This window comes from Nannospalax galili, unplaced genomic scaffold, assembly GCF_000622305.1.
Source record: "Nannospalax galili isolate Female #2095 unplaced genomic scaffold, S.galili_v1.0 scaffold346, whole genome shotgun sequence".
NCBI lineage: Eukaryota > Metazoa > Chordata > Mammalia > Rodentia > Spalacidae > Nannospalax > Nannospalax galili.
The window spans coordinates 9,109,493-9,134,964 of NW_008357637.1; the positions used below are offsets into that span (position 1 = coordinate 9,109,493).

Sequence of the window (25,472 nt, forward strand, 5' to 3'; positions counted from 1 at the left end):
AGGCCTCCAAGGCTGTAGCCAATCAATTCAAAAGTATGTTGGCCCGCAGGGGCTCTTTGGACCAATCAAAATATAACTCTGTCATTCCCCTCCTCCCTTTGTCTGAAACCTATGAAAAACTCTCTCCCCCTGCAATTGAGGCTCTCAGACGAACCTACCACATTAGTTTGGTCTGAGTCCGAGCTTAAGCCCAAATAAAGACTCTTAGTTCTTGCATGCTGTCTGGACTACGTGGTAATTCTTGGGGATCCGTTCTCTGGGCACAAAAAAATAATGTCTCGTAAACTAAGGTTGTATTTAAAACACCCTTCATTTCAATTATTTCAACACATGAGCTATGAAAGTTGCTCTATTTCTTATTTTAATGTATTTCAGTAAGAAATGATAGAGACAATTTGGAGGTTTATTTAGAAAAGATTTGATAGACAAACAATCCATGCAAACCAGCTCCCTGCTGGTCCATTTCACCATGGGCAGCAGAGACACCTGCCTTCCCCATGAAGAGGATCATTTATGTGAGTTTCAGTAATGATTCCCCCTTGGTGCCTTATTTCTGATCAATTACCTTTAAAAGCAGAGTTCCCATTCCTCTCCTCATGTCACAAATACAGGTTCAAAATGCAGTATGCAGCTTCTTATTTGGAACATAAAAAAATTGGATTCTTCTCTTAGAAAAAGGAATAAGATTATTGAAAAATCACAGATGAAAACTGTTTGAACATTTACCTGAGGAGTGGAAAAGTAAACATTTGGGGACCACTCCTTATAAGGTGAGTGGTTCCACAAATATTTTCTCCTTTAGTTTTCAAGGTTTCTCTATACAGGTGGTTATTAAAATGAGGCTAGAGTATATAGGAATTAGAAGGTTGACTGGAATTGGGACTTTATGGCTATTTCTTTCATGACATCACCTACGCTGGGTGGGCTTTTCAGTGACTCAGCTATCTGAGAGTCATCTGTGGGCCTATAGGTCACCGCTTACCTGGATTCTGTAAGTAACCCTAACAAACTCATTGGCGACCAAGGTGGACTTGGATGGAATGACATCATGTCTCCCCAGGAAAGATAGTACAATGGCGTCAGTCTAGACCAGAAGGATGTTGGTGCCAAACAGCATATATTCTGGGGAGAACTTTATGAGTTTGATGTTTTCTCTTTCCACCTGTTTGATCATTGTTTGACTGTGTATATTTTTGTGGTAGAAAATAGAATCTCTGGTTCTATATGAGCTGTAGAGGAAAACATTAGGCTAGCAATGGAGCCTGCCCAGGTGAAAGCTAATACAAAATAGGAAAGCAACCCGACCTACTTCTTAGTGTGTCAGAGTAGAAACAGACTGGGAATGACGGAGACCTGGCCATAACAGTAAAAGTACTCTGTGTTCAGAATCAATCCCACAACATACCCAGAAGGGATAAAATAGCACTAGCTTGGACATGTCCCCAGTACCTTACCAAAATCCCTGATATCTCAACAGAATAATTCTTGAGGGGGAAAAAAAACACCCAATTAATACAAACATACAGAACACCTGCACCAGAGGGAGCAGGATTAATGTTCTGCTCAGACCAAAAACTTAAAATATAAAGTATTCTTGAAGAAGTAAGAAAATGCTTTAGATAGGTAAAAGAAAAAAAAGCACAAAGAAGCATTGATGCCAGTGACTGGGCATGAAAAGTGAACCTGGCTGGAGGGCTGTATATAGGAGAAGCGTAGTGAAAAAGAGTGATGGGAAGAAGGATATGGAAACAGTTATGAAGGATGGCAGTCTAATAGCAATACCTACATATGGGAACTGTCCAGACCAACACAGCCGCTAGAAATTACCATGATAAAGAACACAAAGAACAGTGCAAACCAGAGGCAAGCAGTACTGTGGGAAGAAATACCATGACATGTGGTTTTATGCCATTACACAAATTGAAACATGTAACTCTGTATTTCAGGACAGGAATATATCCAAAGACATACTGAAGCCATTGGAGTAGGTGTCTATAAGAATGGGAATGTAAGGGAGATGGAGAATAAAAGGAGAAATAGAAACAAAATGAAAAGAGAGGCCAAGCCAGAGACTGATGATGAATTAGGCAGTTGGTATAACTCTTAGGGCAAAGTTTTCTACAAATGACAATAAATAGATAGGTAGATAAAGAATGCCAAATGATTGTCTAAAGTCACAACAGTCATAAGGAAAATATTTCTTTGTCACAGAGAAAAGTACTTAGTAAACGGATATCGACCAAATACACTTTTACACCAGCATTATCCTAGGTGCTAGGTTTACCAAGGTAAGGAAGAAGCTGTCTCTATTTTTCAGACATGATGCTATTTCCTTAGGCCAGCCCTGCTGTCTAGACTACTGCTGAAATGGTGTTTTCTATGCTCTTGTTGCTGTTAATACAAGCATAACTGTTATCACAATATAATCTTATTTTCTTATCATAGTTTATCTATGAAATGTCCCCTGAAGGCTCATGCATTAAAAGCTTGGTTCCCAATGCAGTGTTCAGAAGTAGGGCAATTGGGAAGTGACTGGATCATGAGGGCTATGAACCACAGTAAATAGTGGATGTGGGGTGATAGTGATGTGTTAATTTAGGTCCATGAATTAGAATACATGTAGTATCACTCTGGGGGACAGGTGTTGATAAAGGGGAAACAAAGGGGACTAGGGGCAGAGAGTACATGGGAAGTCTCTATTCTCTCTTCTCAATTTTGCTAGTAAAGTAAAACTTCTCCTGAAAAAGTAAAGTCTATAAAAATGTTAATGCCTATACACTATGCCTGCCATTTACGACTAAGAATGGAAAGAATATCTATACACTTTTTGTGAATACAAAGCGGTGGCATGCTCTAACTTCCTGTATATTGACAGTCATTTTTTTTTTTTAGACTCTGCCTTCCCAGAGGAGACTTCATTTTATAAAGTAACTTTAGATTTCATTTTGAGGATAAAAGATGACTATGCACCTGGGTGAACACAGGAATGGTACCATGTCTCCAGCACCATCCATGTAACACAGACTAAAAACTTATTCTTGGGAGAAAGAATGTAATCCTATAAATTTTGAGAGGTGATTTGAGACAGTAGGGATGCATGGGCATATCAAAACCATATCACCAGACCAAGAAAAGGGTCTGGACCCCATAAAGAGACAGATACCTAGCACTTCCATAGTGACATCCCCCACCAACCTGTCATCTGACCTCAGTGTGTGTGTGTGTGTGTGTGTGTGTGTGTGTGTGTGCGTGTGTGCGTGTCAAGGATAGCAGGCAGGGGCTTCAGATTGACTTGGTCCTCACTGTTAACATGGTCTACTCAAATTGCCGTTTGTCCTATTACCCATCTGGACCTATCATTCAGCCAGCCACCGATTCCTCCTGCTGGACCCAGTCTTGCCCTTTGGCCGCTGCAGCTGGGTTCAACTCTATAGCTTCTCTTGCAAACCTCTGACCCCACAGTGACCTGACTCACCACTAACACAGTTCCCCAACTCTGTTTGGTTTGTTATCAATAGAGACTTGATCCCTATCAGATTCTCAGCTTTGGTTTCTCAGGCCTCTTTGAAACTCCTGTTTCTCCTTTAAAAAAAAAATATTGAATTTTTGTGTATCTCATACAGAAAATCATCTTTACATCCCCTTCTACCTTGGCACACTCCCATTACCGCCCCCCCACTGGAGTTCATACCTTCTGTCAATTGTGTTAAGGCCTATCATGTAAAGTTAGTGTCCCCAGACATCCCTCAGTGCAAGTTCATCCACTGGGATCTAGTTTACCTACAGTCCCTCCATTTAGGAAGATCAGCTCATTCTCACCCAGCAGTAATCAGTTGCCAATAATTCTTCGACTAAGATTGGGGTCTTCTGTTCACTTCCACAGTTCTGTGCTGGGTTTTTGTCTGCTTAATTTTGCATGGGTCTTGTGTATGCTGACACCATTGCTGTGGGTTCGTATGAGAAGAGTCCCACCCAGGAGCCTGTAGGACTTATTTCCCTATGGTCATGCACCTCCTTCCAGGCTCTTACAATCTTTCCACCCCCTCTTCTGCAATGATCCCTGAGCCCTGGGTGGGTGGTCCTTAATATAGGAGACCTGTCCAAGGACCACACTCTGATGACTCTCATTCTCTGTGTTTTGGCCATTTGTGGCCTGTTGTGCTCCTCTCTGTTGCATGAGGGAGCTTTGGTGATGAGAATTGAAGGATGCCTTAGTGTTCTCTTCATTCCTTGTTCTGTGTTCCATAAGTCTTAGGTGTAGAGGTTGTACCCTAGGTGTGTCACTTAGGCTTGGGCAATTTACAGACATTCTCTGTGTGTAGCCAGTTGTAGAACTCTGTAAGGTCGCATTCTAAATATAACAAGGTGTGTCACTTAGGCTTAGGCAATTCACAGATGATCTCTGTGTGTAACCAGTTGTAAAACTCTGTAACTATCTCTGTCTCTTGAAAAAGAAGCTTCTTTGATGGGTGGTGACTGGGATACCTGTTTATAAGGACTTGGTGCGAGGATCCACAAATGAGGGAGAACGTACATCTTTTGTTTTTCTGAGTTTATGTTACTTCACTTAGCATAACAGTTTCTAGATCCATCCATTTACCTGCAAATTGAAACTCCTGTGACTTTAATTCTTTGCAGGCATTCAGTAACCTACACAGGGAGGGAGAGGTAAGGATGGATGGACGGATGGATGGATGGATGGACAGACGGACGGACGGATGGACGGACGGACGGATGGATGGATGGATGGATGGATGGATGGATGGATGGACGGATGGATGGATGGACAGACTGATGGACGGATGGATGGATGGATGGACGGATGGATGGATGGACGGACTGATGGACGGATGGATGGATGGACGGACGGATGGATGGATGGATGGATTGCTAGGGCAGACAAACAGATAGTATGTAATGTGTAATGTATGATTTAAGAGTTAATAATAGTAATTAAGATTGAAATAAAAGAAGTTTCTTTTGTCTTGGCCAAAGTTTTCAAGGAAAGTAGGAGTATTTTGGTAAATCCCTACCACTGAAACTGCCATATCTTGTGAATTTATTGTCATTCAATAAATTCTAACAATGTAGAAAGACACAAATATGTTCATCTATGTTTCCGACAAAGTATGCTCATGACACTTTTCTACTTCTGCACACCATAGTTTCTAATGTGAACTATAAACTATGTCAGAAATTGTACCTTTCTAGAATCACGATCATACGTAAACTAATATGCATTCAACTCCAAACCATCCTCGGGGCCATAGGAAAAGAGAACAACTTCACATTTACAGTCCCTGTACCTGCTAGATATGTCTAAATAATGTGAGCATGGTGTTTTTGTTCCTTTGTTTTAAAGGTAGCTATCCTATGCCATTTGAATGTTCCCTATGCTTGGCATTGGAGGATTTTGACAAAATAATTTTCACTGATAAAGTTTATGTTTGATTCTCATAGACTACATTAGTGTATAAATTCAGTGAAAAAAACAATACTATATTAAAAAAAACAACAAAAGCTGGAAATTTTAAAGAACTAAAAAATATAATCATTCTTGGGTCAGTAGTCTTTTGTAATTGCATGTGTTAACAATCAGTTAAACACTGAAACTAGACTTTGTGAAGACCTACAATATACTTCAGCGTTCAAACACAAGTAAGAAACCAACATGAGACAAATGTTACGGTCCTCAGAAGATTTAAGTCTAAATAAATATAATCGATACCTTTTCCCAGTCAACTCCCACGTGAGCAGTTGATTTATCTTCCTCACCTTTAAGTACTGCATAGTAGTATTGACCCATTGTTTTACAATCTTCATGACTTATCTTAACCTCTAACTACCAACCACCCAAGATGCTCATAGCACCTCAACCATGATGCACTGTTCCCACTCAGTCACAATAGCAGGCTTTTGTTTGCTTTCAGATAACACAGAGTACCTGGAAAGAATTCTGCAAAGTGTTTACAGACCATGTGCATATAAATGAGCTGATTTCTAAGTAATAAGACACACAGAGGGTAGTTCCTGCAGGCCAGCTGCACTATTCATCTTGTTTCCCACACTCCACCGGTCCACCCCTGCACATTCCACACACCTATAAGTGATTGCCTGGCTGGTAGCCAGGATTACTTTCGAAACTGTGAAATCTGAAACAGGTGAAGGAATGGGGAAATAAGAACGGCAATCAAACGATACCTGGAAATCATCAAGGTGATAATGTAGTGAGAGCTCAGCTCAGACAGAAATGAAACAACGAAAATCAATCAAATAACAAAACACCTTTTCTTTGGAAAGCTAGTGGAATGCAATGTTTAAGAGCTGAGACCTTGGATTAGGCAGAATTGAAGCCTAACACCACCACTGAGAAGACAGTACTCTGATCAGGTTATTTTCCATCCCCATGTCTCTGCCTTGTTTATCTCAGTCTCATAAAACAAAGAGAGACAGAAAAAAAACCAACCTCTTACAGAGTTTGTGACAATTTAAATAAAACATCTCTTATACTCAGTACAGTGTCTGGTAGACAGTAAGGTGTGTGTGTGTGTGTGTGTGTGTGTGTGTGTGTGTGTGTGTAGGAGTTGCTGGTTTATTTATTACTATTCTAGAAGCCCAGTCAGTGGACAGTGGCATTAGTTAATGCTCTGATGATCCTTTCTATGAAATCAGTGGATTAACCAAACAGAATAGTTCCTTTTGTCCTTTTGGTTCCCCTATAAATCATTCAAGTGCGTCCAAAAGAAGTCCCGCATTTTCCACCTCCTTTGTGTCTCTTACCTTTGCTTTGACTATCAATTCCTCGTGCCTACGAATTATCTCCTCGTTGTCTGAAAGTGACGAACCTAGACTTTGTTCCTGCAAATCTCTTATCGCTTTCTGAAACCAACAAGTAACCTAGGAAAGATGTAAGAAAGAGGGGTCAAAGTTTAATTAATTATAAGAAAGAGGGGTCAAAGTTTAAATGATCAGGCTAAACGAGTGAAAACTCAGAAATAATTCCATAACCTTTAAAAACTTAAGCTATCTCCATTTCCCTTTAAAGGACTAATCCTGTATTAGGTCAGTATGATCCAGGTTTTTAGAAAATTTATTTTGTCCTAATTTCAACGTCTAATGCTTAAGAGAAAAAGACAAAGTAATCCCAGAAAACCATAAGAATTACTTTTAGCAGCTCAGTAGATTACATGGCATGAAGAAAATAACCCAAAATCTCATCAAAAAGAAGCAGAAAAGTATATACTCATGCAGCCAAATCTTGCATTCTTTTCAAATGTAGCTTATTTCCTGGACATAAAGATGCACATATCTGAATATAGATACAGGGACCTATATGAAGATATTAAATAGCATATGTGGAATTGTATTTTCTACTAGTAAAAAAAAAGAAAATACAAAAATATTTACGTTGTTTCCATTGGTGGTAATGAATATTCATAAAATATTTGAGAAGTTATTTAAATTCCATTGACATAAGTGGCTGAACATATGACTCAAATTCCTATATAGGTGATCTGCAATAAATGCCACACACAGGTCAAGACAATATCAGAGAACTTGAAAGCAGTAATACATTTCTAATTAATTAATTTGTAGGCTGCTAGAAATTGAACCCAGTTCCCATACATACTAAACAAGCACTCTGCCACTAAGCTTACCTCAGTCACTGAGGCCATACATTTTTAGTGACGCCATAACTTGATGTGAGACCTATGACTTAGGACTCCTGAACACAGATTTCTTACCTCAAATAACTGGACTACAGTTGGATTCTTCACTGTCCCTATTGCAGTATCTTCTAACTCACATCATAACTACTTGTTTTTATAACACTACAATATGCCAGACAATTTTCTAGTTGATTTGAGGGCATTGCCTCTATTTTTCTCAGTTAAGACTATAATAAGATCAATATAATCATTATAAAAGTAAAGAAAAAGTAAATGAGTTTTGGAGAGGTTAAGCAGCTTATCCAAGGCCATATGTTAAGTAACAGAAAGGATTTATCCCTACATTTACAGGATTCCAAAACCCATGTTCTGTCCTCTGTGCCTCACCACCATGCTTGGGTAACCTAATGTCTTTCAGCCCTAGGGATATGACATCAAACCTCAAAAATGAATAGTGACAACCCACTTAAAATGATGGGTATGGACCAAGCCTCACACTATGCTTTGCTGTAGCCTAGACTGTCTAGTTTTCAATAATTATGGGCTTTCTTCTAACATTTCAAGGAGGAATGTATGAAGCAGGAGACAGAGGAGAAAACTCTTAGGTCTAAAGTTATGCACTAAAAATGCATCTCATACATTGACATCTCATAGATGTCAGAGTTAGAGGCTCGCTAGAATAAGATGTCCCAGGACCATGATAGAACTGATGTTGCAAAGCTGATCTTGAGAGCAAAAGATCTGTACCATCTCAGCATTTTTCTAGCACAGAATAGATAATAAAATATGGGCAGCAGGGTTTCTCCATCTTTCTGCTAACTGGCAATCTTTGGTAACCAAAATTTTAGCCCTTATCAGTGCCAAGAAACACAGTGTCCCCATAGCAGTTTTTCATGTGAAAAATACTTCATCTTCAGAATATTTGGTAAACTATGCTTAGTATACATACATACAAAATATTAGTCTACTATAATTATGTATTTACAATTCCTTGAAGTCAATCTTTCTGATATCCCAATTAGAACTAGATTATATACACACTGTGCATTACCAGAACCCACAGAGGATTCAAAAGCAAGAAAATGTATTCATTAATTTATTTTATTATAAAATAATTTCTAACAAAAGTCACAGTGAGTCCATACAAAAACATGGCCAGAGGAAAGTAGATCAACAATACAGCTAGGATTTGGAAATTATTTCATTTATTAAGTACTGGGAGTGAGTTTTATCTATTCCTAGCTAAAGAAGGGTCTGGGGTAGAATCTCAAGAATGCTTTATTAAGGAGCAGCTAATCGGAAACTGAGTGAGTGAAACATGGGTAGAAACAGATGTTCGCTAATCTCCCAAAACAGGTGAGAAGCCTGAACCCTCAGAGGAGCCTATTAAATTCTGTGAGTCAAAAACTTGTTATCTAACACATGTCAGAGATGATGAAAGCCAGGAAGGAGGGTGCTGCTTTGATTTTTTTTTTTTTTTCCAGATGAAATCTCACCATGTGTCCCTGGCTGGCCTAGAACTTGCTGACCTGGAACTCACAAAAATCCACCTGTCTCTGCCTCCTGAGTGCTGGGATTAAAATTGTGTGCCACTACAACTGGCCTATTTTGATTTTTAATGGTATCGACTGACTGCATCTGATAGACTTGACTGACACTATTTCGGCCCCCAAAGCCACTACTGTGTCGGTTGTCAGTATATACTACATATATGCTAGAGCTACACATATTTTTCTGACCAAAAGCATCCTAAATAGAAATACAAAAACTAGTTGGTATAAAAGTAAAAAATAAGTAGATGATTGTGAGGGTGTTACATCTCATCATGAGGCATTCAGACATGTGAGCAGCCTCCTAGATCAGGTTTACCACATGTGCTGTGGGATGCACACAAAACAGGCTCAGAGTCCTTCTCAGGCTAAAATAAGACACCCTAAATAACCATGAGCATATCAGCCAACACTCTGGTACTCAGTAAATTATCCATTATGTACCACAAGTAGTAGCTGCAGACAGCTGCATAGATATTCCAAGTGCTCCTTTTATAAGCTTTTAAATTACAACAGTTGCTGTCCAAGAGCCTGAGTGAGAAGAACAGACGAAGACGCAGCAGGACAGTTCTACAGAGTAGAGCCCCTGAAAAGAGGTGTGTGGAAAGGAAAAAGGAAAAAAACCACTCAAGTATACACCGGAAAGTGGTTCTGAGTATCAGGATGCAGGGAGAAATGGAAACAGCTTTCCTCCCCCTTCTTAGTTCCTATTGTCTAACTTGACCCAAATGAGGCTTCTCCGTCTTTGGAGGGGACAGACTTAGACAGAGAAGGAGTGGGCCAGATCTTTTGAGTGGCCAAGAGAGACAGAAGCAGAAATCAGTAAAGATACGAAAGAGAATCAGGGATGTGTAATGAAAATTAAGAGCTGTCTTGAAAGTTAAAGAAGAGTACCAGAAAAATTCTGCCAAATATGTAGACTGGCATGCAGTGCAAGTCACTAACTATACACTAACTGCACACTGTACTTGGAATACAGCTAGTCTAAACTGAAATGTGCTGTGAGTATAAAGTACATGCCATAGATCATGGACTTTGGATGAAAAAATGCAAATATCTCATTAAGAATATTGATATTGGGACTGGAGAGATGGTTCAGTGTTAAGAGCACCAGCTGCTCTTGCAGAGGACCTGGTTTTGATTCCCAGCACCCACATGGTGGCTAACAACAGTCTGTAACTCCAGTTCCAAAGGAATTGAACACCCTCTTCCGGCTCCATGGACATTGCACAACACAGGTACACTTACATGCAAGCAGGCAATATACTCATACACATAAAAAAATAAATATTAAAAAAGAATATTGATACTTATCTATTGAAATTATAATGGCTATGTGACATTACATAGTATGATATTACTTATCCCTTTTATGTGGCTTTCTACTTTTAAATTATTTCTTTTTACTTTTTTAATGGTCACTGGAATATTTAAAAATCAAACATGTACACTGTATCATATTTTATTGGTTGGCTATGCTATTTAAGAAAGTTCAGAATACCCACACTTCTAAACGTAAATTTAAGGAATGGCTCAGTTTTAATTAAGGACAGTTTAAATAGCAGAGCCAGAACAGTGGTGTGGGATATCAGTTAGTAAGCACTTATGGACCACCAAGTGCAGAATGTGGAAAAAGAACTAACTAGCCTTTTACAGAAGGTGGCTGACTGAGTTCATCAGCTGCATATGGGAAGACAGCTTTAGGGAAGGCAGTAGACACAGAGGTGTCTTTTTCTTTTTCTTTTCCTAAACTCCTTGCTTTGAATAGAGGAGACATGGTTTTTATAGTATGGGGAACTAAATGGGCATGAGAATCAAGAAGGAGGGAGCCAGACTAAGAAGGAAGGCAGAAAAGCATTCTATTGAAAGTGTCTGATAGCTTGACAGGGAAAGGCTAATTCTAGCCACTCCTACTCAGAGAAAGGAATGAAGCAAGTAAGGGGAGTGGATGGTGACCCTCCAGGGGAAGTCAGTCTCCTGTAATAGAGATAGTTGTTCTTACAAGAAATGAGGAAACTGGGGGAGGAGACAGATTAAAAGTAGCTTGCCTAAATTCAGGCAACCAGTAAGAGGAAAGTGAGTTGGGGGCTTGAGGGGAGGGGATAATTCCATGGTCTGAATCAGGCTTTCAAGCCTGGTATTTATTTTTCCTTCTCATCAGGTCCATCTACCAAAAATATTTTTTAAAAAAGATTCTGGAGAAGCAGTTCTGATCAGTCTGTGTTTCCGAATATGTTTAAAATAAAAACCAAAGGCAAAGCTGGACCTATAGAACCCAATTCCAACATGGAAGCACCTGTGTACCATCAGGGGCACAATAGAAACTGCTTTAGAGGGGATTATGTTAGCATGGGTCAGGCTGTCAGGAGCCTATGAGGAAGAGACCAGCCATGGGCAGAGGGGACAGACTGACAATCCCACTTCCTGAGAAGCCCACTTCCAAAATGATTTGACTAAAACATAGTGAACACAAGTAAGAGAAAATGACCTGTGAAGATCAAAGATGAACAAGTCAGGAGGCAAAAAGGTGAAAGCTTCAACAGCCTGAAGCCCTTACCAGATTGAACTACCAGTTTCTTTTTCCTGTAATTTGTTCTACAAACTGAGAAAAGGCCTTAGATTTTTTTAATCTTTATTCAAAATTGTGCTGTAGGAGATGAGCCAGCAATAAGCAATGCAAACCACCACCTTAACAGGGATGCATTAAAAAGATAATTTCTTCAAATTGCTTTCATTTTCCTGTCCATGTACAGAACAGTTCTTGCCAAATAACCAGCTACTATCAAGACAAAAAAAATCAACAAAGGGTAAAAAAGGCATCAGTTATTTATCTTCTTGGGCCCAAGATTTTTTTGACAGTCTTTCTTCTAATTACCAGCAATACTAAAATATTTTCAGTTATAGTTGATGGTTACAGGTAACATTTCCAATGTCTACTGAAAGGTGCAGGTTTTGATTTTCTTCTTTCTTTTGTTTAAAGTAGAGAAAGCAGTTATATTATTATTATTATTGTTATTATTATTATTATTATTATTGGGTTTTTTTTGAGACAGGGCCTCCCTGTAACCCCAGCTGTCCTGGAACTCACTATGTAGACCAGGCTGGCCTTGAACTCACAGAGATCCGCCTGCCTCTGCCTCCCGAGTGCTGGGATTAAAGGCATGCTCCACCACGCCCGGCTAGCAGTTATATTATTTTGTATTAAGCAATTTAGTCATTAAATGTGTTCTGTACTTAGCTAGGCAACAACCAGACTTCACAAATCCACCTGTCTATTAGGTAGTAATGTGTATTAAATGAGGTGCCAGAGCTGAGGACTTGGAAGTTAAGGAAGAAAGAATGACTGCTGTGAAGTTGAGTCATTTAATCTCAAGATGCATCCATACAGTTTAAGTTTGTACTAAAGGCCTCTCCATACATAGTTGATTATAACCTAAATAGATATGCAAACAGGCTGACCTGCTCTTGTCACAAGAGGCTGTGTCCTAGTCAATCACAAGAAGCCAACTGTTCTTCCACATTCAAATAAAAGAGATGTGGGTGGTAACCAGTCCAGTCATCTTTATAAGGTAAGCATTTTTCTACAGGTAACTTTATTTCCTTAGCTAGAAATAAAACCTGCCCATGTGGCAGAGTGGGACATTCTAAACCACTTTGGTCCAGATTGTGTTTGATTCAGGTATCACAACAAAGCCAACTAAGAGCTGCAAACCAGAGTTCTGTTGTAATAATATCTTTTAACATTGTTAAAACTTTGGATTTGGTTTCTATTTTTAGAAACATTTTTGGATTGATGTAATTATTGGCTTATTATTTGGGGGCTTAGTCTCGGGTTCAAGGCAGACAATAGTTGATTTTTTGGCAGAATTTGGAAGCCTTCCTCAAATTACTGAAGTCAGCTGTAAGGTATTAATATGTCCCCAGATTACCAAAGTCCAGGACTCTGGTGATCGGTAGCAGACAGCTGAACTATTTCTTATGAGGAAAATATGCTGCTTTTTGAATAGTTCATAGATAATCTTCCTGTCTAGAATTAAAATGCCATGTATTTAACTACTTGTTGTGCTAACATATGATGTCTTCTTATAACTATATTAAAGAAGAATTGCACTAAAATCCCTTTCTTTCTCACATTGCCCTCAAATGTTAGTCTTTTTAGGTAGACTCTTTAACTCCACCTACTTGATGGCAGAAAGCTGTTCAGTCCAATGGATAAAAGTCTCTAGAGCTAAATTTTATTTTTAATATTACCTCTAGCTCATTAGGAAGAATTTCCTGAGCAATGAAAAGAAATCTTTATTCAGGAAAGGAACAGCTCCACACAGTTTCTTGGCAATGTGCATCACAGTGATGCAGTGATGCAGGCATCTAAAGCAAGGCATTCGAGACACAACTTAGACTCCACTCTAAAGGATCTAAATATCAGTCAATGATACTCACATGTGGAGATAGACAGACATTAGGAGTGAGATCACGGTTTGACTTTTCACATCACCCTCCCAGGTCTGAGGCTGTACAACTTAGTGGATTTCATACAAACCTGATTCAAACTCCTGGCTCTTAGAAGAAATGAGTCAGAAACTATCATGTTGACAAGACAGATAATTGAGACATTTTAAAGGACAAAGGATATTGTCATCTTTTCAAAGTGTGTTGTTTCTTGTTTTGATTCCCTCTATAAAATGTATTAAAATTAATTGGGTCTTTCAGCTTGTCTGAGGAGATGGTGGAAGTAAGGAAAACGAGAGAATGAGTCTCTCTCCCTGGCCAGTCTGGAGTGGAGGCAGTGAGGGAGAGAAAAGGAAAACCAATGATTCCAGTTCCTGGGCAGGCAGCAAAAAGAGCTCAGGGAGGTGGGATGAGAAACATACCCAGGAAGGGCTTGGCAGGTGTGTCAGGCAGCAGCAGCTAGCCTTCATACATGATGATTGTGAGAGTTGGGACTAGGGCAGACCTTTACTCAGAGCATATCACTTCTGAGAATGAATTCAGGGACAAGAAATGTCTGCATCTCCCTAACCAAGTATTCAGGAGCTTAAATCATGAAATCGTAAAAACCACCAGTTTAAACACTGCATCACAGCATCTGCTTGTCCATAAGGTTGTGTTTCAAGACTCCCACTGAAGATTTGAACCACACATGGTACCAAACCCCAGACATACTACATTTATTCTGTTCATTCCTGTGATCACATTTAGTTTATAATTTAGGCACAGCAAGAGATAAACCACAGTAACTAATCATACAGTAAAATTGCGGCTGGAAGTACTCAGGGATGAAGCATTTTCCTGGCATATACCAAGCCATGGGTTTATATCTCCACACTGAAAAAATATCCCCCCTCTAAATAGAACTACTATAATAGCATACTATAAAAGTGTTATTTACAACTTATAAATTGTTTATTGCTGGATTTTTTCCATTTAATATTTTGCATCATGGTTGAATATGGATAACTAAAACAATAAGAAGTAAAATTTCAAGTAAGGGACGGGATAACTCTATACAGAAGTGACAAACTGAATTTACTGAACATATAGTCAAATATAGTAAATATGAGTGAGCTAAAGAAATGGCTTTAAGTCTAGAAAATTAAGGATGGGAAACATGTTTTTCCACTATCTCAGGGAGAAAACCTATCTTTGAGGACACCAGACTGAATACCGAGTCATGAAGATGCATCTTTTTCCTCATGCATATCAGAACAGGCTAACTCACCTATCAGTTTAGACAGTGAGCATGAGATCTAGCGAATATGCTACTGATTATCTAGGTAAGTTCTCAAAGGACATCCAGTGAACACTTACTGAACAACTACATTTCAAGTTATACTCGACACACATATTATAGTATATATCCATATTCATATATATGACTATTTTGACAACAAATCAATAGCTAGATACCATTATTATCCTCATTTTATATGAAGTAAAGTAAGGCACAGACACCAATAACTGGCCCAAAGTGACCTCAGTGGTCAGTATAAAAGCCAGGATAGACAGCCATGCAATCCATACCAGAGTCCTCTGCTCCTGCAGTTGACCTGCAAGGCCACTGAAGTCAGTAAAGATCAGCATGCATTCTAGTTAGCAAAGGGGTCTACTGCTTCCCTCATAAACATCAAGATACTTTGCTTTTCTTGTTGGCATGCCTTAGAGAAAATTCTAGAAATAGTCTGTGTGCTAAAAAAGAGAGTTTTTGATAAATTTTAATTTATAAATGACTGGATAGATATTTACATCTGTTGCTGGACCGAACTATTGGATTTCAGTATCACCAAGATAATTGCATCCCCGCCCCCTTTGTTTGGGACTTATATCAGACAGTGTTTGTAAGTGACATTTAAAGAAGGATATTTCTTTAAGACCTCTTAACCTTTTTTCTGCTATGTCTTATTAATTTAAGCTGGTCATTAGTTCAAAGTCTAAATCTAGTGAGAAAGTGGTAGCATGCACCAGACAACATCCATATGACTACACGCATGTGCTCACACATACAAAAGTTTTATAGATGCCTCAGAGACGCAAGGCTATATAGCCTGAAACTAAGCCTCAACAAGTCATCTCTGATGCCATCTTAGTTGCTGCTGATAAGGAATATACCATTGGATTGTGATATACACTGTACTCAAATTATAAACCACAAAATCATCCAAGTGAATTCGGTTATTTTCCTCTCCCTGCAAAGACCTGTACATATATACACAGGTGCTATGGGTAGTAAAAACAGATGGCCTACTCTCAGTCTTAATTCTCCTAGATGTCCTTGACACTGTCTTGTACCATGAGGTCATGAATAACCTAGTTTTAATATATTTGTTTTTCTCACTTACGTCTGATTGGAACAATTGAGAAAAATTACATTCATAAATCTTCTTGCCAAGATAATTAATTTTGCACAAAATACTCCAAGCTGCTTCTGATTTTCATTAATGAAGCAGATTATCTGCAAAATAAGATGCTGCTGAAGCTGAAAAGAAAGGGCAGTTGCTGGTCTCTCAATAAAAAACATGTACACGCTTTCTTACATCTGAAAAATGGTGATAAAGAACATGCTATGAATATGTTTACCAGATGATCACATCCCAATTAAGACAGAAAATAGGTCATTTTCATTTACTTTTTTCTTCAACTAATGTAAATCTTAAGTTGCTATCATGTTGATCACTTAATTTCCTTCCCCAAAGAGAATTAACTGATGTTTTCCAAAGCATCAGGCCACAGGCATTTAGAGACAGAGAAAATTCAATCCTCTCTTTCACAGAACACTTACAAGAGAAGATGCATCAGCTATACTAACATCCATGTTAGTATTTATCAGTCGCGTCTATTCTAGTTCTCCACTTCATTTTCCATTTTCTCAAGTGGCTAAAATGACTGACAAAGCAGCTATATTGTGAATGCAAAGGTTCACAGTCCCTGTACTCCCTTAGAAGGCACAGAATGGGCCGACCTCTCCCCTCCAATGAAGTGTGTTTCTACCATGTGTTAGACTGTACAGGAACCTCGTGATCTTAGACCCTAACTTCCTGGTATGCTCTCAATTTGGTGTCCATGATGCTGATTTGCATGATTGCATCATCAACAAAACTGTCAAACAGAACATCCCAAAACCCTAAAACTCAGGTAAAAGAAGTATGTCATGTTAATATGTAGCTAGACTTAAAAATATTCCTTTGTTTATAAAATTATCAACTGCAAGCATTAGTTGTTTGCAGCACTAGGAAGCTGCAGCAGCCCCACCTCCTCACCAATAGGGCATTGCTTAAATTCTACTCCTTCCACATCAGAGAGTCATCAAAATTCCTTGGTCTATTTTGGACCCACGGATATGGCTATTATGTGTTCAAATTACAATAGGGTGTATAGAGGTGAACTCCTTTAATTTTGCTTATGTATTTGGTTCCTTAATAAAAAGTTGGCATGGGTATCACTAGGCCTGTACTTGGATAAAAGTCCTAAAGTGGCGGCATGTACAAATGCTTCCAGCAATCATCTGCGTGGACCGTGGCCTCCATGCTTCCAACAAATGAGACTTACTGAGTGATAAATAGGACAAATGCTGCCTTCTTTGTTTTAAACTATTAATCTAATGCCCATGAACATGTCTATTAGCATTATAAAAGTGACTTATTTGTTTATATCCTTATGAGCTCAAAATTAATCATAAAAGAGGCCTTCAATCCAAGACCAATGTTTTCCTGAGCTGGGTAGCGGAAGGGTAGCAGTTAGGAGTAGGTAATATGTTGGGCCTTTATTATCTTCATGAACAATGATAAAAATTGTTCTAAAACATGGTTACTATATGTCAGAGACTATCCTACGTACTTGGCATAAAAAAAAAAAACAAAAAAAAACCTCTCTTGGTCAACCTTATACAACTTGAAGTAATTACTGTTATTAAACACATTCTTAAAGAAAACTGAAATTCAGAGACTTTAAATAATTGTCCAGTTACTCAGCTGATAAATGGTGCAGCCATAATCTAAAGCCAGCCAGCAGTGAAGCCATGGGATGTGTGTGCGTCCTACGAGCACAGAAGACAACAGCAATTATTAATTGCTCCAGCTGCTGCACTGCCATTAGCTAGAGAAAACATGCTATGGGGTGTTTTAAGATTGCAAGTCTGAATTTAATATATGTAAGGCCATAACTATCTTATTTATCAATGAGTTTTATTTAAAATAGTGTTTGGTCTTATACTATAATTAAATTAGTTTTGGCTCAAGACTGTTAGGAATGGAGTACAAATAAAAGTTCCATCCTGTGCCCTATGCATGAAAATTCTTGCTGTGCCTCTGAGGCTTTCAACTGTGCATCATCAAGGAACCCCAACGTGACACTAACACTAAACCCAGAGGAGGAATTTATGTAGGTTCAGCTAATAGAGAGAGAGAGAAACTCATACTTATTAATCATCTCTGGAGATGCTAGGTATTATACTATATGTTTTATAAAAGCATGCTATTCCATTTAATTATTGGAACAACTGTGAGTTAGTATTATTCTTGTTTAAAGATAAAGGCGCTTAAAACTGCAATGAAATACAGCTCCCTTACTGGAGTGCCCAAAATCCAATAAACTCCACTGTGGTCAAAGATGTGGAGCAACACCCATCTTATCTCGTTCATTGCTGGTGAAGTGCATAGTTGACTTTAGAAAACAGTTAAATATTCTAGCCACACTGTCCAACACATGCTTCTTAGTATTTACTCAAATAAAATGAAATTTAACGTCACACTAAAACTAACACATGGCTGTTTATTCATACTTGTGAAAATCTGCAAACAATGAAGATGTTCTTTAATACATGGATGGACAAATAAACTGTAGTATATCCAGATAATGGAATATTAGTCATTCCGAGACTGACGTCAGCTGCTAAGCCATGCAAAGATATGGCGGAAACTTAATTGTTTACTACTTGGTTAAAAAATAAGTCAGTATTTCAAGACACGGGTGCACTCACATACATGCAGGCAATACACTCATACACATAAAATAAAAATAATGAACAAAATATTTAAAAAATAAGTCAGTATGAAAGGGCTATATAATGTGTGGTTCCAACTAGACAATCTAGGTCAAACCATGAAGTCAGTGACAAGCACATCTATGTAAATGTCTGGGAGGGTAGGAATAACTGGCAGAGCAGAGAGGACTTGGGGAGTAGTCACTCTGTACGATATTATAAGCATATAAAAGCCGTTATAGATTTGTCCATATTCACACATGGCACAGCACTAGGATGGAACCCAGTACACAGAGTAGGCTGGTTGATAGTGAGTCTGGATGTAAAACATCAGTGATAGCACATTCCCTCTGCTGAGAGAAACTGATAGTGTGTGTGTGTTGGGCCAGGGTTACATGGGAAGTCTTTACTTTTTTTTTTTCATCTTTTTGAGACAGGGTCTCCCTGCAGCCCCAGCTGGCCTGGAACTCACTATGTATATCAGGCTGGCCTTGAACTCACAGAGATCCGCCTGCCTCTGCCTCCTGAGTGCTGGGATTGAAGGTGTGAGTTCACAGAAAATTTGAGCAAAAAGTAAAGATTTCCACCAGGCGTGGTGGCTCATGCCTTTAATCCCAGCACTCAGGAGGCAAAGGCAGATGGATCTATGTGAGTTCAAGGCCAGCCTGGTCTACATAATGTGTTCCAGGATAGCTGGGGCTACAGGGAGACCCTGTCTCAAAAAGACCGAAGGGGGGGGGAACTGCTGTAAAAGATGATCTGTTTTTCTAAAAACAACCTGCAAAAGCACCTCACTTAAAAAAATAATAAGAAAAATAAGATATGGACCCATAAATCTGAACTTACCAAGTCAGACAAGTCAGAAACCATCTATAATACCTTACTTTAGCTATCGTCAAAAATTTCTTAGCTTTCTAGGGTTGTCAAGACATTTAGATTTTTCTTAAGTATGTGACTAGGTTGGAATGTTTTCATTAGAATTTTCTGAATTCTGTTGATTTTTTTTTTTATACTGCAGGAAATTCAAGTGGCTGATTAGTTCTGCAGTCATGAAGCGGGAAGGCAAAATTGCCATCTTAAAAATAAAAATAAATTAAACCTACTATAGCTGCTTTCTCACTCTTGGAGAAATTTTACAGTGCTTGGGAACAATTAACTTGGATGAGCCTTTTCTTTGGCGAGAAAAGGTCTCTCTGGGTTAATCTGAATGAGCAACAATCTCCTGAGAATGATAAAGTAAGAGTTTTTAGTCTGTTCTCGGAAGCGTCAGTGTCAGAGGTTTGGGCTATGGGCTCAGAAAAAAAGATTTAAGTGGGAAATTTCCTTAAGGAGACAGTAGCTCTGAATACGCTAGCAGATCAAAATTAGTAGAGAGCTGGAAGGGGTGGGGGTGAAGAGGGAAAGGGAGAGAGGGAATGGATGGGAAAGAGAATGAACTATAACAGAACCATTCATGATAAGGAAGACAAAGAACTTTGGAACAGTTGTCTAACAATGTTGAGTGGCATCTTATCCTTGGTATGAATTTCCTTGTGTTATACCACAATGATCCGTGAAAGATGACTGCACTGAATGACAGTCCCTTAAGTAATAAGCATGAGAAGGTGGGGTAGGCATAAGGATGGGATCTGAGAGAAAAGGAGCAGACAGTTGTAAAGACAGCAGAAGGAGGGCAGGAGCCCAGGCAGAAGTGATGCCAGTGGAGGTGGCTCAGAAAGTGGATGACGCCTGGAGGGGGAAGCACAAACATATGACTGGGGGGATCTGCATTGGAGTCTGTGATCTATGCCACCTCCTGGGAGAGGTTTGTCTGATTAATAGTAGGGGAACACGTGCCAAAATTTATGTCCTGTTTGATTTTTAAATAGCATTTACCACTGTTCATTTATTTTATGACTTTCTCATCACACAGAACAGTAGTTCTCAACTGAGGATAATTTTGCACACTGGGCTGTGTCTCACAAAATCTGGTAACATTTTTAGATGCCTTCACTGAGGATATTCTACTCAAAGTAGGGTGGTAGATGTTAGAGATTCTATTCAACAGCACAGGACCACCTCCTCCTCACAGCAAGAATTATGTACTACCAAATACCAACAGTGTTAAGACCAGACTCAACAGAAGGAAAATTCATGGAGGAAAGAGACTCTGAGCTGTGTGTACCTCTAACACTTAAAACAGGAAATAAAATCTGGTAGATATTCAAGGTGTAAAGGGAAATGCAAATCTTCATTTCTCCAGCTTGAAATAAAAGCCAGCTTCAGCTGATCTCAGACTTGCTTGCAGTGATATGTCTGTCCCTTGAGTTTGCACCAGAGAAATATGAGCTATGACAAGACTCCCTTCCTGTGTGTCCAGAGTAGAATAGCTCCCTCTACATGATTCCTTTCTACTTAGCCTATACCTCGATGAGTATGGAACTGAAACAACCAGAAAAGTTGCAATAAATATGCCAACTATTTGATTTGGGCCTTTACAAAGAAAGTTCTGCCCAGTTTTACTCCGAAATGACTGGGATGGAAGGAATACTTTGTAGGCATACTGACAACTTCTCAAAAATGTGGCTGCAGTGTGGGTAATGAACTCTAATGAACCTATAAACTCATAGAGGCCCAAACCCCTGGAACCCTAAGCATCGAGCCATCAGCCAATGTCTTAGTATTTCACTGGCACCTGACCACTCTTCCAAGAACACTGTCTCTATTTTAAGCTTGCAGATTGTTTTAAAAGACCTCAGCAGCAATCTAGCACAATTCAGCAACCCCATGTCTTCCCAGCTTTGCAGAAAACTATAATCAGCATTTCAGAATTTCAAGGAATATACCCAAAAGTAATGACCTGGAAGGGAGAAAGTAAATTCAACAGTAGAACACAGTTATTTTCTAAAATGCCCACAGGCATTCTCCCACTTATAAAATCAATATTTTAAGGAAAGAAAATTAGAATATTTACTTTCATATGCATATTTACATGATAGTTCGGAGGAAAGGCTTTTGGACTGCTCATTAAAGGATTCAACAATGTCATTTCAAATACCCTCCCAAGACTAGCCAAGCATGGCTAGTCCATATAATAACCAAGTGGTCAAGGCCAGGGTATTACTCTCTGCCCATTTGGGTTACCTGGTTTTCTTGTTGGTCCCACAGACATATCTGCAGAACCTGAGCCAGTTCTTGCCGCTGTTGCTGCAAGTACTTGTCTAGCTGTCTTCTCCGATCCTGCAGAAGTTCAAGGAGGCTGTCGATCTTCAGACAGCTACTCTGAGCTCCCTGAGTCAACTCAGAATTCACATTAGGTCCTTCACACTTGAATTGCTCTATGAAGTCAGTGAGTTGTCGACTTTTATTTAAAAGGGCTAGGGATCGTTCTAAGAGTTCTAGAAGGAAATTAGAAGGAAAAAAAGAATAATGTTATAACCAAGCATCTATGTAGTAGTATTTGGATGCTTCATATGATTCAAAATATATGTAATATATTAATAATCTGTACTGCAAATAATTTAAGTGTACAAACATACATTTTAAATGCTTCATGATTTGCCTACTGTTTTATTTTTAAAAAATCCCACAAGATCAAATGTGAATCTGTCAAATGGGTCACCAGTTAACAGCTTCTGTAATACACTGTACTATATTTTGCAGAATTGGGATTTAAATCCTAAAAGCTGAAGTACCACAGAAGGGAAAGAATATTGAGGGGTAGGAGTTGAGAAGCAGCCTTTGAAGACCACCAACACTTCTCCATCAATTAGAGGGACTAACTATTCTCCACAAGGCAGGAGTAGAACCCAGAGTCATCTGTGGCACAGCCCTCTCCTTTTTCTCACCATCATTACCTTGTCTATATCATACCCCCCTTCCATTTCCTGCATCTCTCTGCTCCTCTCCATCCCAGTATGCAAGATGCCACCTGTTGCGTGGACTTGTACAGCCCTCACTTAATTGTATCCTCTCTCTAATCCCTTCATCCATTCTTCATACTTTATCCACAGAGATCTTTTATAAACATACCTTGTGTTACTAGTATTTCCTCCAAACTGAAACATTCCTTCCTGAAGGCAGGAGGAACGCTCCTAAGACTCCAGAAAATAATGGAATTTATGAGGTTCAGGAAATTCATAAAGTCATAAGATTCACAAGGCCCCTCTCCAAGGTTAGCCGAGGGGAGTCTTCAGTAGAACTGCCTGCAACTTGGACAGAAGTTCCAGGGATACAACTTTCATGAGTCATCATCCTCTGTGTTGGGGTGGGCTTTTAGGTGATGTTATTGTCTTTGCATCAGCCACGCCCCTGTAAGTAAGCCCAGGAAACGTACAACCTCTCTGCGTTAGCAAACTAACCTTTGATGGAACCATTTGTCTGGTTCATCACTAGTGCCGTACAGGGATTGAACAGACATTTGTTCATGTCTCCCTAGAATATGTCGCACAGCACTTTGTTTCTTTCTTCCTCTCCTTTCCCTTCTTCCACCATTTCCCCCTCTTTCTTTCCCTCTCACTCTCTCAGACATGCCTTCATTGCCTTAAAATTAAGGATAAATCCCTTATTGTAGATGACAGTGTTTGGCATGGCCTGATTTCCATCTTCCTTTTCAGAAAGTCTTCATCTTGCTATCTCTAACTTTACCTCTATAAATTCTTTTTTTTTTTTTTTTTTGAGACAAGGTCTCACTATGTAGCTGGCCTAGCACTCACTGCGTATACCAGACTGGCCTCCATCTCACAGAGATCCATCTACTTCTGCCTCCCAGATGCTGGGGATTAAAGGTATGCACCTATGGGTTCTTCACGCATCTATACTTCTTCTGCCTCTAAATTTTCCCCTCAATCCTCTGTCAAGACAACAATTCTCAATTCCCTTCCTCTCTGCCTCTATCTAGTCATATTTTGGGTCTGTCAACTGTCAATTTCCCAAAGAACAAACCAAACTGAATACTCCTATTGAGGGTTTCCATAGCACAGTGTTACTCTCATTCAAAGCTCTTAACTGTAATCTTACAACCATGTGCATCCTTATTCAGTTAGTTTCTAAATGAGAATAGGGACCCTGTCTCCATCCCAGCACTTACATAGCAATGGGCACAGGGCAGATGTTTAATTACATTTGGAGAAAGCTTAAGTGGAATACAACGTGTTAAAGAAGGGGAGAGTTGAGAGAGCTATTGCAATGGGAGGCCATCAGTCTTCAAGAAATAGAAAAATGAGAAAAAGCTAGGGAAAAGGTGGAAAATTCTTCGATGGACAAGTGATGGAAACAGAAGCCATACTTTACCATGGAGAAAAGGGAAGGGAACGATGAAGTGAAAGCAACAAGACAGGATAGAATCAAAGAAGATGACAGAAGAGTTAGCAAGGTTGACCATCCTGCTCTTTGTTTTCAGGACAGAGAGCACTGTGAAGAAAAGCCAGAGGACAGGCGTCTAAGAAGCTGTTAGAGACAGACTGACCAGAGCCAAGTCCCATCCTACCGATTTGAAGCTTGGTGTCCCTGCCACACTCTGGTGGCACTGCACTTCAGCATTGTACCATGGCAGTTAACAACACAGCTAACGTCAGGCTCAGGTCATTGGACTAGTTTTCTCTTTCAAATGGCACTTTTATCAGAGAGCTAATAGGGAGAATGAGTTAGGTGAATATAGAAGGAAGAGCCATTTTGAGATGAAAAAGAGTAATTTGAAATAGTTGATCTCATAAGACCTAGATCTGACCTCTGACCCAAAAAAATGTTAGTGTTGGCTCAGAGTAAGAGGAGAGAGATTCTGTGCCCTGAGCAACTTGATTGGTCATCAGTGCCAAGAAACACAAATGAAACAACCAGCGACTGGAAGTCCAAGAGAGCATTAAGGTTAATTTCTTGAACAAAGAAATAAAAGAAAAATACAAAAGAGAAGTAAGGGATGAGATGATGCATGAAAAGACCTATCTGTCAGAGTAAGCTATGGAGAAGTGAAATGCCTGAAGGAGCCAGGTAAGAGTGAATTTAGAAGGCTTTGATCATCAACTCGAGTTTTAAATTATACAGTATTTTTATTATTTTATTTATTGGTTTTATTTTATGTGTTTGAGTGTTTTGTCTGCATATATGTAAGTGCACCATATGTGTGCAATGCCCACAGAAGCCAGAAGAGGGTGTTGGATTTCCTGGAACTGGAGTTATGAATGGTTGTTAGCTACCATGTGGGTACTGGGAATCAAATCTGGATCCTCTGGAAGAACAGCAAGTACTCTTAAGCCCTGAACCATCTCTCCAGTCCTTAAATTATATAGTTTTAACATAGAGGTCAATCAGGATGACCATTCTCCTTTTATCTATTGGGTTGGAGTGAGATTTTTTTTTCTTTTGCATTGAAGAGCTTGTTACAATAGTTTGAAGAGTTACACATATGCACACACATGTGTGGAGTCTGGAAAGGCAGCAGAATTTCCATAGAGTATTTCTTTTTTATCTTTCTTCTGACTAGCTCTTACACATTGTACATTCAAAATAAGATGAGGAAGCACAGCCTTAACAGCTCAAAGTAATACAGAGCAGATTGGAAAAATCTGCTCTGGCTCCTTAAAAATACCTGTAATTAGGCGCAATTTTAACTTGCATTCTTTTTGGATTTTCTGTTCTGGCTTCTGCTAAAATAGCATAGCTACACTACTGCAGGGCATACAGCTTTGCAGCAATTGATCTGCTCCCTGCTATGAGGGCTACCTAAGTGGACAAATTCTTCCCTTGGTTCACTCTGCCAGGACCCTTGGTCTTCATCTGTAGTTTTTTACATCTTTATTA

The 25,472-nt window shown here is 39.2% G+C and overlaps 1 protein-coding gene across 3 annotated transcripts in view; it reads right to left on the bottom strand.

Annotated features, from left to right (window-relative positions):
- Positions 1 to 25,472, bottom strand: part of Ccdc141 (coiled-coil domain containing 141) — a 207,432-nt gene that overhangs the window by 125,078 nt on the left and 56,882 nt on the right. For all 3 annotated transcript variants that reach the window (XM_017794928.2, XM_008855352.3, XM_017794927.2), the window contains exons 5-6: positions 21,819 to 22,072; positions 6,781 to 6,897 (exon numbers count right to left, since the gene is read on the bottom strand). In XM_017794928.2, coding sequence (XP_017650417.1) covers positions 6,781 to 6,897; positions 21,819 to 22,072 — 371 coding nt within the window. The remainder of the gene's footprint in view (positions 1 to 6,780; positions 6,898 to 21,818; positions 22,073 to 25,472) is intronic.